This window comes from Dromaius novaehollandiae, chromosome 27, assembly GCF_036370855.1.
Source record: "Dromaius novaehollandiae isolate bDroNov1 chromosome 27, bDroNov1.hap1, whole genome shotgun sequence".
Classification (NCBI taxonomy): domain Eukaryota; kingdom Metazoa; phylum Chordata; class Aves; order Casuariiformes; family Dromaiidae; genus Dromaius; species Dromaius novaehollandiae.
In genome coordinates this window covers 2,974,031-2,985,703 of record NC_088124.1, presented here as the reverse complement: position 1 = coordinate 2,985,703, position 11,673 = coordinate 2,974,031, and the positions used below count along the sequence as shown (strand labels likewise).

At 59.5% G+C, this 11,673-nt stretch overlaps 1 protein-coding gene across 4 annotated transcripts; it reads right to left on the bottom strand.

The window, feature by feature from the left end:
* Positions 1 to 607: 607 nt before the first annotated feature.
* On the bottom strand, positions 608 to 11,655 carry FGD2 (FYVE, RhoGEF and PH domain containing 2). 4 transcript variants are annotated; one of them, XM_064498200.1, is made up of 17 exons: positions 11,610 to 11,655; positions 10,914 to 11,188; positions 7,442 to 7,784; positions 6,704 to 6,784; positions 6,039 to 6,187; positions 5,454 to 5,610; positions 5,183 to 5,321; positions 4,561 to 4,619; positions 4,003 to 4,146; positions 3,492 to 3,584; positions 3,085 to 3,164; positions 2,976 to 3,006; positions 2,646 to 2,738; positions 2,248 to 2,373; positions 1,891 to 2,037; positions 1,342 to 1,485; positions 608 to 1,253 (listed from the first exon to the last, which is right to left on the bottom strand). In XM_064498200.1, the coding sequence occupies exons 2-17, from the start codon at positions 10,970 to 10,972 to the stop codon at positions 1,023 to 1,025; spliced, it is 2,076 nt and encodes a 691-aa protein (XP_064354270.1). In that variant the 5' UTR covers positions 10,973 to 11,188; positions 11,610 to 11,655; the 3' UTR covers positions 608 to 1,022. The 4 variants fall into 4 exon arrangements, with proteins under 4 accessions (XP_064354270.1, XP_025967649.2, XP_025967648.2 ...); XM_026111864.2 differs by lacking the exon at positions 11,610 to 11,655 and having other exon boundaries at positions 7,442 to 7,781; positions 10,914 to 11,553; XM_026111863.2 differs by lacking the exon at positions 11,610 to 11,655 and having other exon boundaries at positions 10,914 to 11,552.
* Positions 11,656 to 11,673: the final 18 nt, after the last annotated feature.

Sequence of the window (11,673 nt, the reverse complement as noted above, 5' to 3'; positions counted from 1 at the left end):
TGGTGCATTTGTTGCATCTTGGGTGCAAAACTCTCCTTTTCCTGGAAAAAAACCCCTGTGGGGGCCACACAAAATGCCGGGTCTCCCCGAGAGCCCGGCTGGGGGATGCCTGCAAGCAATGGCCCCGTGCATCCCTCCACCCGCCTCTCCATCCCAGTGCAGCATCCGCACGCGCAGGGGGACTGCCGGCCGCCTTGCCCGGCCCCGCGGGCAGCTAAGCGCCAGGAACAGGATGGGCAAAAGCTGCTAAAAATAGGGCCCGAGGTGCCCTGTGCCCCGGGAGCGAGCTCGCACTCGGTAAACAGGAAATCTATTCTTAGGCCCATTCACGGCAGAGGCCCCGGGCTCCGTTCGGTTCCTCCCCACATGCCGTGCCGCCCCAGAAAGCCGCCCCATGGCTGTTCCAGCCCCCCCCGGGCTCCCCCTTGCCCGTGCTTTCCCCCTCCCACAGCGCCCCGTGGGGTAACCAGAGCCCCCGGAGCCAGATCAGGCTGCAAGCGCCGGCCCAGGGCTGGTTAGGGTTAAGGGGACGCCGGGGCGCAGCCCCCGGTGACGATACCGCGGGCCACTCCGCAACCCCCCCCACAAAGGCTCCTCGCTCTGCACAGAGAGGTTGCAGGTGGGATTTATTGCCGAGGCCCCCAGGCCCCAGATGCTTTCACGGCCCTGGGCATCCTGCACCACCCGGCACCCGGCTCGGAGGAAGGCTGAGGCGTTGCTGCCCTCGGGCGGCAGCCGGTGGCATGGCACGGCGGGCTGGTTCGGGGGTCCTGCGCCCCAAATCCCCCGGCTCTCCCCCCACCTCCCCGCTCAGGTACTTCCACGGTCTCCGTCCAGGTCCAGCTCCCCATCATGGAGCATGAGGAGGGAGGGGAAGGGGGAGCCGGGTCATCCGCGCGGCAGCAAGCGCGCCTCTGCCTCGGCCCTTCTGCGACAGGGAAAACCGAAACATGGAGAGATCAGGGGATCCGTCCAAAGCCAGCCAGCGAGGGAGAGCAGGGAGGAGGTTCAGCCCGCGGGGCTCATTCTGCTTCGTCGAAGGAGTCCGTGTCCTCGTCCTCCTCGGGGTGGGTGATCCCCGCCGCCGAGCGCGCCATGGCCCTCATCCAGCGCCACTTCAGCTCCTCCGTGTCGGCCAGGAAGGTGTAGACCTGCCGGGACTGCGCCAGCTGGAAGAGGTGGCGAGAGTCGCCCTGGGGCAGGTCCCGCACCTGGTAGCCCAGCAGCGGGATGGAGGTGTGAGCGCGGACGTCCTGCCGGGAGAGCGGAGACGGTGGGTGGGAGGCCGGGGGACGGGCACCCCGGGCAGCCCCTCGCAGACGGAGCCGTCGCTGGCCTTACCTGGGGGGCCGCGTAGATGTACAGCACGAGGGGGTCATCCCGCGGGATCACGAACCAGCCCCGCGTGCCTCCCTTGCTGTTCTTGTCCAGCAGCTGCAGGGAACCGCAGAGCAAACTCCTGCCCGACACCTCCGCTGCTCCTTTCTGCCAAGACACAGCAAACAACCCCCTAAATAACCAGGCACGGGGCAAGGCAGAAAAGGCACTGATCAAAGCGCCATTTCCCGGGAAACCCCCTACTCCGGGATTTCCCAGAAGTTAGGTGGGGAGCTGCAAAAGCCAGAGGAGACACCTTCATCTTTTTTGGGCTACAGAATAAAACCGGTGTGTTGGGAGAGGCTTGCTTGGGTGACTGCTGAGCAGCTAAACAAGTGCTTTGGTGCAGGCTGCAGCTTCCCAACATCCCTGCAGGACTCTCCAGGCAGGCTCGTGGGCTCAGCCCCTGCTCCGGCATGGTCCTGAGCCACCACCTCAGCACCGTTGGCAACAGAGCTCAGAGAAAGAGGGACAGAGGATGAGGGAGGAGAGGCAGAGCGCGGCAGAGCTCACCTCCAGGATGCCTTTGTGCTTCCCCTCCCGGTCCTCCAGCACTACGTGGCCCGTCAGGAAGACGTAACACTCCTGGCACACGCGGTTCAGGCGGTTCCCGTCATACTGCAGCTCGGCCTTGTAGTCGGAGCAGCGAGCGCACACCACCTGCGGCCCCCAGACACAGACACTGGTGGGACTGGGGCAGAGCTGGGGGGACCCAGGGACAACTCCATCCCCATGGGAGCAGAAACAGAGAGCTGAGGGCCAGAAGCAGCCCTGAGCAAGGACACAAGGCACACGAGGGCTGTGTTCCTGCCCCAGCGGCCCCCCGAGCAGGCCAGGAGGGAGGGAGCGCTGGGGGACAGGGTCACTCACGTATCCACAAGCCCGACAGTGGTGCCTTCGGCGCATGATGGCGTTGAAGGGCTCCTTGCAGCGCATGCACATGGTCACCAAGTTGTCCCGCACCCACTGCGGGGCTCGACGGCCCAGCTCCTCCGTCTGGAGGCGGGAGACGGCATGGCTGGGGCAGGCGCTGGTGCTGGCCAGCCTCAGCGCGGCGGCTGTGCTCACGCCCCACTCGGCCTCCCGGCTCCTCTGCTCTCCCCCTTCCCTTCCCCAGCCCCTCTCCCTTTCCCAGGCCTCCCCCCACTAGCTCCGTAGGGCTGTCTAGCTCGGGAAACCGAAGCACAGCCGGAGGAGCACTCCCTGTGCTTCAGCGCAGGGGGATGCTGGAGCCAGGCGAGGCACGAGGAGGGCAGGACAAGGGCTACCTTCAAAGCAGGAGGCTCCGTCTCTGGCCCATGCACAGCCGTCTTGAAGCTCTCGCTACTCTTCTCCTTCCTTTCGATGGCGTCCTGGAAGGCCTGGAGGGGAAAGAGGGGTTGGAGGGATGGCTGGGGAGGCGGCACCAGCCACAAGCTGCAGACATGAGTCCTTAAATGTGACGTCCTGGTGGCAGGGCTGCAGCCGGCCTGGGAACCGGAGCGGCATCCCTGGACACGCCAGCATGTGACACATGTCTTGGGGTGGGGGATCAGCCTGGGCCAGGACCCAGGCGCTCAGCCGGGGTGGGCGACACTTCTCCCAGTACTCAGCCGTACCTTGATCCAGGAGTCCATCTCCTCCCTGGACCTGGGTGCAGAAAAGGAGATAGATGAGCCGGCGTCCCTCCTCCCTGAGGAACCGCAGGACTGTCGCCCTTCTCCTCACCTGGCCTGCAGCTCCAGTGTTCGCTGCTTGCCCGAGACCAGAAAGGTGTGAGGAAACTGCGTGTCATTCAGCTCCCGCACCTGAGGGAGGGACCAAACAGAAGATGGGGAAGCGCTGTGGACCCAGCACGCTGGGACCTTCCTCCATAATGGGGGACAGGGAGCTCCCATGGGCACAAGCCCTTCAGCCCCTCGAATACCGCGTGCACAGGTTGCGCTGCAGCCTCACTGGATCGGGCTGTAGCAGCCAGGCCTGCACATCCATAAAGCCACCCCAGCTCCAGCTCCTCCCTCTACTCCCCGGAGGTGCTGGGCAACAGCCACAGAGCTGGCTACACTTTGTGGGGAGCCTCTGAAATCGTGCTCCAAGGCACGGGGGAAAACGCAAAGGCAAGGCGCCTGTCTGACCTTTATGCCGTCCACGTTGATGCGGAGGTGGACCTGGAACTCGGCGCCCATCTGGATGACCTTGGGCACGCAGTACAGCAGCATGTTGTTGAACTGGGCGGTGGGAGAAGGAGAGGGTCAGTCTGGGCCCAGCAACCTGCCTTTTGCCTGCCCAGGGCTGGGCGTTTTCCTGGGATCTGGGGTCCCTCACCCTCTTTGGACTGATCCAGTTCTTGGGAAGGATCTGGCCCAAAAAGTGACTATTTCTGCCTCAGCCCTCTCCCATCCTGCAGAGGCAAAGCCCCCTGGGAGGGTGACATCCCTAAAGGGCTGCCATGCCCAGGGGATCAGCAGCGTCCCAACCACGTCCTTTACAGGGTGCCTGCACCGGGGGTTCAAACCCTCCCAGCTCTGCATTCACCCTCTCCAAGCGGAGATGCCCCAGCAGCACCCTGGCACCTCCAGCCAGGCTGTGCCGCCCCTCTCCCCATCCACCCTCCCTGCCCCTTCCCCAGTGCATCCCGGCTCCCACCAGGAACAGGTACTTTTCCGATGTGCTGTTGCGGGAGGAGATTTTTAGGACCGGCCCTTCCTTGATCAGCTCGTTGGAGGGATCCACAATGTCGTCCTCGAGGCCCAGTCTCTGATAGACCTCCCAGAGGTTCTGCAGCCGTTCCTGGGGGAGGCAGGGGGACACTGCCGTGACCTGCTTCTGGGATAATCCGAGCATTTTCTGGTCCCCTCGCCTCTGGGTAAGGTGTTGGGATGCACTGATTGCTCACCAGCATTTTTGGGTGGAGGTGGCCATGCAGGGGATGGAGGAGGATGGTGATGCAGGGGACAGAGTGGGACAACAGTGCCAGGGACAGAATGGACACTCGCTGGAGCAGCTGGAAGCTGGGTGGGGAGGGGCAGTGGGGAGGAAGAAGAGCCACAGAAGGGTGCCAGGGCCACAGTCAGGCTCCTCCATCACCCCAGACAGAGTGTTACAGCTCAGCCACAACCTCAGCACACCTGCGTCCCCGCCATCCCCACCTCCCAGGCCAGCTGCTTGGACGCATCTTTGAGAGCAGCTGGCACAGGCACTCACCATCTCAGCGATGGCTGCATTTGAGTGCTTGGCCACCATGAAAATCATTTCCAGGGCCTCTGCAAAGAGAAGAGAAACAGAGGAGAGTTAACCACTTGCTGTAGAGGGAATGGGAGAAACTCCTTGGTCTGTTCCACCCTGGGGAGCCACATGTCGCTGGCTGCTGCTGCCCTCCTCTGGACACAACCCGAATGGCCCTGAACGCTGCACAGGCATCTGGATCCGGCTAGATTGCGCAGCGCAGACCAGTCCTTGGGGGGACAGACATTGGTCTGGTCATTTATCACTCCCATCCTAACAGGGTTGGGCACTGCTGTTACCTGTAGAGGTCTGATACATCCCCTGGTCACTGTAGATCTCGCTGAGGGATGCTGGCCAGGGACCAGCCCTGTCCTGAAACACCACCCGCTTTCCTAATTGACCTCCACACACCCCAAAAAGGGCAGAATAATCCCTCCCTGTTAGAAAAGGGCAAGACTGAGAAGTTTATCCAGCAGCACAGGCTGACTGGGGAGAGAACCCAGGTGTCCTGATGCCTATGTTCAACCTCAAGGGCTGTCAGTTCCCCTGTAAACCCACCCTGCTGCTCCCCACCACGGGCAGAGGCAGCCGGAGCCCTTACTCTCCGCGTCAGCCCTGTCTGGGGACTCGGGTGGCAGTTTTCGGACGTAGTCTTTCAGGAGCAGTTCGTAGCGCGGGATTCTCTGCACAGGTTCCAGCATGTGGTGCTGCAGCGTTAGGTTAGCGCAGACCTTCCTCTTCTGGGAGAGACACCCGTGTAAAGAGAGAGACACAGTGACCCTGCTGGCTCTACCTCCCCAGCCCTGCTTCCCCGTTGCGGGGAGACCCTGGGGAGAAGCGCTGAGGCCCCCCATCTCGCCGTGGCCCATCACCTGGATGTCAGCAATGAGCTCCTGGAAGGGCGGTGATTTCTCCGACCAGACAGTGATGAGCTCCACGGCCTTGTCAAAGTTCTTCACGTATTCGCCGTACATCTTGAGGAATGGGGCGAGCTTCTGGATCACATCCCCAATCCGCGGATTGGAACTCCTGCAGGAAGGGATTGCAGACAAGCGCCTTCCTCAGCCAAGTGGGGAAGATGGACAGCGAGGGATAAAGCAAAGGGGTGGCCCAGGCACACTGGAGAACAGAGGTTTACCACTGTGAACATACACCATCTTGCTCTCCAAAGCGGGCATGTGCCCAGCTCGCAGCCAGCCTAGGCAACTGCACCTGGCAGCCTGGGAACACCCCTGAGGTGTCATTCCCCCTTTCAGGAATACCCTGATCTGGGCTGGAGGGTTCTAAGGAAGTACTTTACAGCACAAAGACATTTGGAGCTAAATAGGCTGAGCTCTCTGGTCCCATTGGGAGACCAAATTCACCACTTTCCCATCAGAAGAGAAAGGGAGAAAAGTTAACCACTTCCATTCTGGGAAAGGAACCCAGGTGTCCTGCCCTCGCCGCCTCTGACTCACCAATCCTCCATGCGCTTCTGCAGCTCTGGCAGGAAGAACTTGGCGTGGAATTGGTAGATGGAGGAGAGGTTGGAGAAGATCATTTTCACCACCTCCTCTGGGACTGTCTTCCCATTTTTGGCTTCCTTCATCAGCTCTGTATAGAACACCTGGAAGAAAGGAGGGGTGAACAAGAGGGTCAGGAAGGAGCCCAGGGGCCTGTCCCCTCTGAGACTGGCACATCGCGCCGTGGAGAGGACCGACTCCAGGCAGAAGGGAAATCCCAGGCCCCAAGAGAGAAGCAGGAGTAAAACGTAAAATGGGCTTTGCTGGGAAGTGGACAAAGGTGCTCCTTGGAAGTGTGGGACATGGGACAGGCGAAGGCCAGACCCATTCTCTGGCCCTGAGGACCATTGGCCCAGCACAGCTCTCATCCACATGGCTTCATGCTCACTGAGACCTCTGGGGAAGAGTCCCTGGTCTGTGCACACCCTGAACTGTGCCCAGGCACTGCTACAAGTTCCCAGCCCTGCCAAGGAGCACAGGACGATTAATGAGCATGAACCTGTGCCTGGCCCTGCCTAGTTTATCAGCGTAGGCCCAGTCCAAGGGGTTCCTGAGCTGTGCTGATGGAGGATGGCAACAGTGTTATCACCTCCCAGGCCTGTGTGGGCCACCCTGCTCACCTGGTCGAGAAGGTGGAGGCGGCTGACATAAGCCTGTTCTGTCTCCAGCAGCTCCAGAGCAATCTTCTTTTCCTCTGGGTCCTGTGCAGGGAGAAGGGCTCAGTCTTGCGGGCAGCAACATGAGGGGTCCCCACCAGCTTGAGGGGACTTCGTTCCCCAGTGTTCACAGCCCGTAGCCCATCATCAACCCAGACCTCTGAGCAAGGGTGAAGGACAGATCTCAACAAGGTGTACAGCAGAATTGAGGGTAAAAAGGAAGGTGTCTCAGGGCCATAGGGAAGCCTGGCTCATGTTCTCCTGGGTGACTTCTTTCTCTGTGCCCTTTTTCCCCTCAGCAATACAGGGTTAGCTATCCCAAGGAGCAGGGTACGGTGAGACGGGTTAACCCCATGGTCTGCAATCCCACCAAGGCCTCTGAATGCAATGTCCTGCAGAAATGCTTCTGCCAGTTGCCAAAGCACAGCACAGCCCTGAGGAGGCCTTGCAACAGTCCTGGCTGGGCCGATCTAAGCATCTGACCCCTCACAGCGTAGTTATGTCAGAGCTGGAAGAGACAAGTCCTGTTTGGATCTATCTGCCCACGCGGAACTCATGCCCATGGCATCTGGGAAGTGGCTCCTTTTCCAGCTCTGTGCACTCTAGCCTTTGCAGGGGCAAAGCCACTTCTCAGAGCCAGCAGAGACCTCAGCTCCGATCCAGCCCACGCGACTCCCTGCCTGAGCGTGGGCACCGGCCAACCTGGCTTGCGCTGCCTCCAGAGCTTAACTTGCCGCCTGGCTTGAGGCCCGAGTCCTGCTGCCTCCTCCAGTTGTCCTCGCCAATCTTGTGCTGGAAAGAGCGGAGGCATTTGAAGCTGAGCCTCCGCTGACCCTGCTGTTCCTCCTGCCCTGCTGCCGAGGAAGGCTGTTTCTCCTCCTCGCTGTCTCGCTCCGCTTGGCGTGTGCTGGCCATTTGGCAGATCCTCTGGTCCTGGCTCAACAAGGACCCTGGGAGCCCTCGGAGATGGCTGGTTGCAGGACTGGCCTGGCTGTGCGGAGCGTGCCGATCTCTACACGGGCTCCAGGGAAATTTGCAGGCCCTGCTGTGGAGGAATCAGCATGATTAGCTTGGCCGCTCCCCCAGGGCAGCGTGGCCAAGCCTAGTCCCACCCAGCTCCCAACCTCTGCACTGTGGGCTGCCCCTGCCACAGCCACGCTGTTCCCCACGCACCTCCGCAGCCCTGCTCTGCGCCGGCGCTGGGTTAAGGCCACCTTCCTTGAACAGAGGTGGCAAGACCCGGCTACACGCGGGGCTTTTCCCAGCACTGGTGCTGCTCTGCCTCTGTTACAGGCCTCCCGATAAAACCAGGATCTGAAAGCGCATACATCCTCTGACAGTGCCACCCTGCAGCCTCTCCTCCCAGTGCCTCCCACTGATGTGGTCAGTCCCTGTTCTCGTTTCTGGCTCAGAAGAGCGTGACTTTGCCATTTAACCCACCTCCAGGCAATGTGAGCTACCTCAATCCCCTTGGAAAGAGACAGTTGTCCCTGGTACCAGCAACACCCCCCAGACATCCACCAGCCACATGTCTTCTTGGCACAGCCTGCTCTTCCTCTCAGGCATCACTGGATGGGAATGATCCAAAATCTGAGGCTTCATTGGATTTCCTGTCCCATCCCAGGCTCCAGTCCCTCCTCTCTTATGCCAGCAACTTGTGATAATGCAGAGACGCATCAGTGGGTTTTGCTGAATGTTTCCAGCCAAAGATGTGGGATGCAATACACTGCCTGGAGGGCTTCCCCTCCCTCTTCAGGGTGTTTCTTTCCAGAACTGCCTCTTTCCCTACCTGTTCCACATCTCTCTGCAGGTTTGGCTCAGACTTGATGCTATTCAAGCAGCCTCCGACCTGAATGTCTAGCTTAAAACTTGTTTTACTAATTCAGCTAGGCCCTGACTTGAGAAACTGGCCTGCCTCTCACCAGCCTAACATCCTTCCAGGCAGTACCAATCCTCGATCATCCCATTATCTTCAAAACCTCACCACTTCATCCTTCCTCCCCAGGACAGGCCAAATCCCACCTGAAGACCACTTCCACCTCTGGGCCTAGCTTTGTCACTTTGGATCCACATCAGACAAAATCTGTGTTGTTTGTTCGTAGAGTGGCCTTGTCCCTGTTCCCGGCAGGGTCCTCTTCCCCTTCAAGCTCACATCATTTAGCAGACAGCACATCTGGATCTCCTCCTGTCCACAGCAATCTACTGTCCAAAGCACAGCCTTGCCCTTTGCGGTGCTGGTACAGCTCTGGCTGCCTGCTGTTACCGTGGAGTTGAAGGCCTCCTTTAAAGCTTCCTCAAGTATGAGGCTTTAAAAACCAAGTGGCCAAGAGGCCTTGGCTAAGAAAAGGGGTATGTGTGGATGGTTTTGCGGATGGGTGTTTTACTGTTTTTTTTCCTCTTCCCTTTTCTGGCAAAGACAAGGAAGACAGAGCAACGATGGAGGAGAAACCACACAGGTCACCGGCTTTGAAGATGACAGTGGTGGGTCATCTGTCATCCAAGAGCTGGTTTCTGTGGTAAATTACTCCAGGCAGGGACCAGAAAGACAGCCATTGGTGGACTGCAGACAGGAGTGGGATGAGGAGGAGGGGAAAAGCAGGATAAAACTGGACATAGAACTGCAAAGGTGCAGATAGATGTCTTGAGTTGCAGCCAGCCATTTGAAGGGGATGACAGGTCCATCCTCATGCTGGTAAGGAGGTATCTGCGAGCACGTGAGTGCTCCCACAGCCATGAACACATCCCACGTATGGGCACGCATAAGCCTTCACGTGAGAGAGACGCTTTACCCATCCCTCCCAGTGTCCCGCAGCATCATGCCAGTCTGAACCTACCACCAAGATCCGACGGAGAACTTCTCCCTTTCTATTTGCAGTATGACTTGTGCTGACCTAGGCTAAACTCTGTTTTCTGTTTCAGAAAGAACTTGCTTCCACATTCCCCAACTTCCTCCCAAAGCCATAAAAGTTACTTTTATTTCCTCTAAACAAGACTCTCACCCCTTACGATAAACAACAAATATGCAGCAGGAGTGAAACAGAGGCATACCAAACACCACAGACGGTTCTAACGCAGCAACATCAAAGGCCAAATTTTCAGTGTGGGACCACGGGGACAACCACACCCCGCCGGAGCCAGGCAGAGCACAAACCTGGGGTGAAGCATGCAACAGAGGTGCAGACAAAGCATCTGGAGCAGGAGGAGGAAACTTCCAGAGGGAAATAAAGGAAATCCAGGGGCTGCCCATCTTTAGGAAGTGCCGCAAAACCCATCTGCCCAACCACTCAGCCTCGCAAAGCTCCCTGATAGCACCTCATCGACACACAGTAGGGCCGGATCTGCTATCCGTGTGTCATGGATGGGAACGCTGAGGCACAGCCTGCAAAGACGACTCACCCCAAGCCACAGAATTACCCCAACGGGGGCAAAGCGGATCCGCTAGCTCCTGCTCTGGCACTGTCCTGCGCTGTCTGTGGATCCCAGCTCACGCTCCGAGTGAAGATGCTGTTTTACCAGGCAGCCTTGCAGCCAAAAGAAACGTGCTCTCCCCCATGACATGATGCTTTCTGTTCCCCTTCTTAGGGGCCACATCTCTGCAAATAACTAGTTAGTCTGAAGCGAGTGTCTGAGATTTGGATCCTCACAGACAGTGAAGCAGCTGATGTCCAAAGGCTGCAAAGACCCACCTCCAAACCCAGACGCTGGTGGCACCAGTCTGGATGGAGAGGCCACAGACAAGGCTGGAGGAGCTGCTGGGGGAAGCAGGCACACCTACCGCCCCGAGCCATGCTTGCCTCCAGGCCAGAACTGCCTGCATACTTGCAAACCAAAACCCTTTTCACTGGCAGCAGGAAAAAAGAGCATTTGCCAGTCAGGTTAACTGCGAAGGTGCTCAAGCGCAGAGGGGAGAACAAGCATGGCACAGTCGGACCCTGAACCAGGCACACAAACCTCCACCAAAGTCAGTCGCGTCCCACTGAGGTTTTCAGACTTCTGTCTATGACCCACAGGAGAGGGAAGAAGCCAGGGCAGATCCGAGTGCCAAAGAACAGCAGGTTACTTAAACACTTTCTCTAAGGCCTTCAAACCATCTCCACCGTGGGTCGTATTCCTTCCACCGCCCACGCCATGTGCAGTGCTAACGCACGCACGGCTCCCAGCACAACCTGCTTACCTTTGGCCTTCAAATACAGCCACCAGGTTTAACACGCTCCTCCGGTTATCCGCCTCCATCGCGTGGGCTTTGCCTGCTCAGAGCGGACCTGAGGCCTTCAAGAGCTGCAGGGCGACGCTGACAGCTCGCTGCCGCGTCTCCGAGCCTCCCTCTGCCCCTCTCCGCTTGGAGGTGTTTCCGGGACCCCGCAATGCTGTTTGGGCACGAGGACTCGCACGCGACAGGGACAATCTGCCGTCCCTCCTTCTGCGGGGAGAGCTCACGCCGGGGCTGACCTCAAAAGGAAAAGGGAAGAGGAAGCACAGCAGGTCACGAGTAGGAGAAACACGGAGGAAAAAGCTGGGAATTCGTTCAGTTTGGGCAACCTCGCCGCGTGCCCCAGACCGGCAGCGGGGATGGCACGACGGCACAAGCACGGCCGCAGACCTGTGCGAGCAGGTGCCCGTCTGCGGGACAGCGAAGAGGCCATGGGGGACCCCACGGGGACAGGCGTCGCCCAGCGCCCCCGGCCTGCGCCCGCTGCCCTCCCTGCCGCAGCCCTGCATTCGACACAGTGGCCTCCTGCAACCAGGCCTCGCCATGGCCTCCCCGTGCCGGACCCTGCGGCTTGGGGGCGCATGGTGGCCATGTCGCCTGCCCCCCCCCCCGCCATGCTGCGCCCTGGCGACGCTGCTCTCTGGTTAGGGGCGACCCTACCATAACAACCCCCCGCACGCAGTGGTTCCGCCCGCTCCCCCCCCCCGCCCATCACACAATGGTT

What these genes read in the sequence shown, in the direction of transcription:
- FGD2 (XM_064498200.1), bottom strand. Translation starts at nt 10,972, where the DNA reads ATGGAGGCGGATAACCGGAGGAGCGTGTTAAACCTGGTGGCTGTATTT. An exon ending in GCCTCCACCTTCTCGACCAG is followed by an intron (nt 6,188 to 6,703) that starts GTGAGCAGGGTG and finishes CCTTTCTTCCAG; the next exon opens with GTGTTCTATACAGAGCTGAT. An exon ending in ACTGTCGGGCTTGTGGATAC is followed by an intron (nt 2,038 to 2,247) that starts GTGAGTGACCCT and finishes TGGGGGCCGCAG; the next exon opens with GTGGTGTGCGCTCGCTGCTC.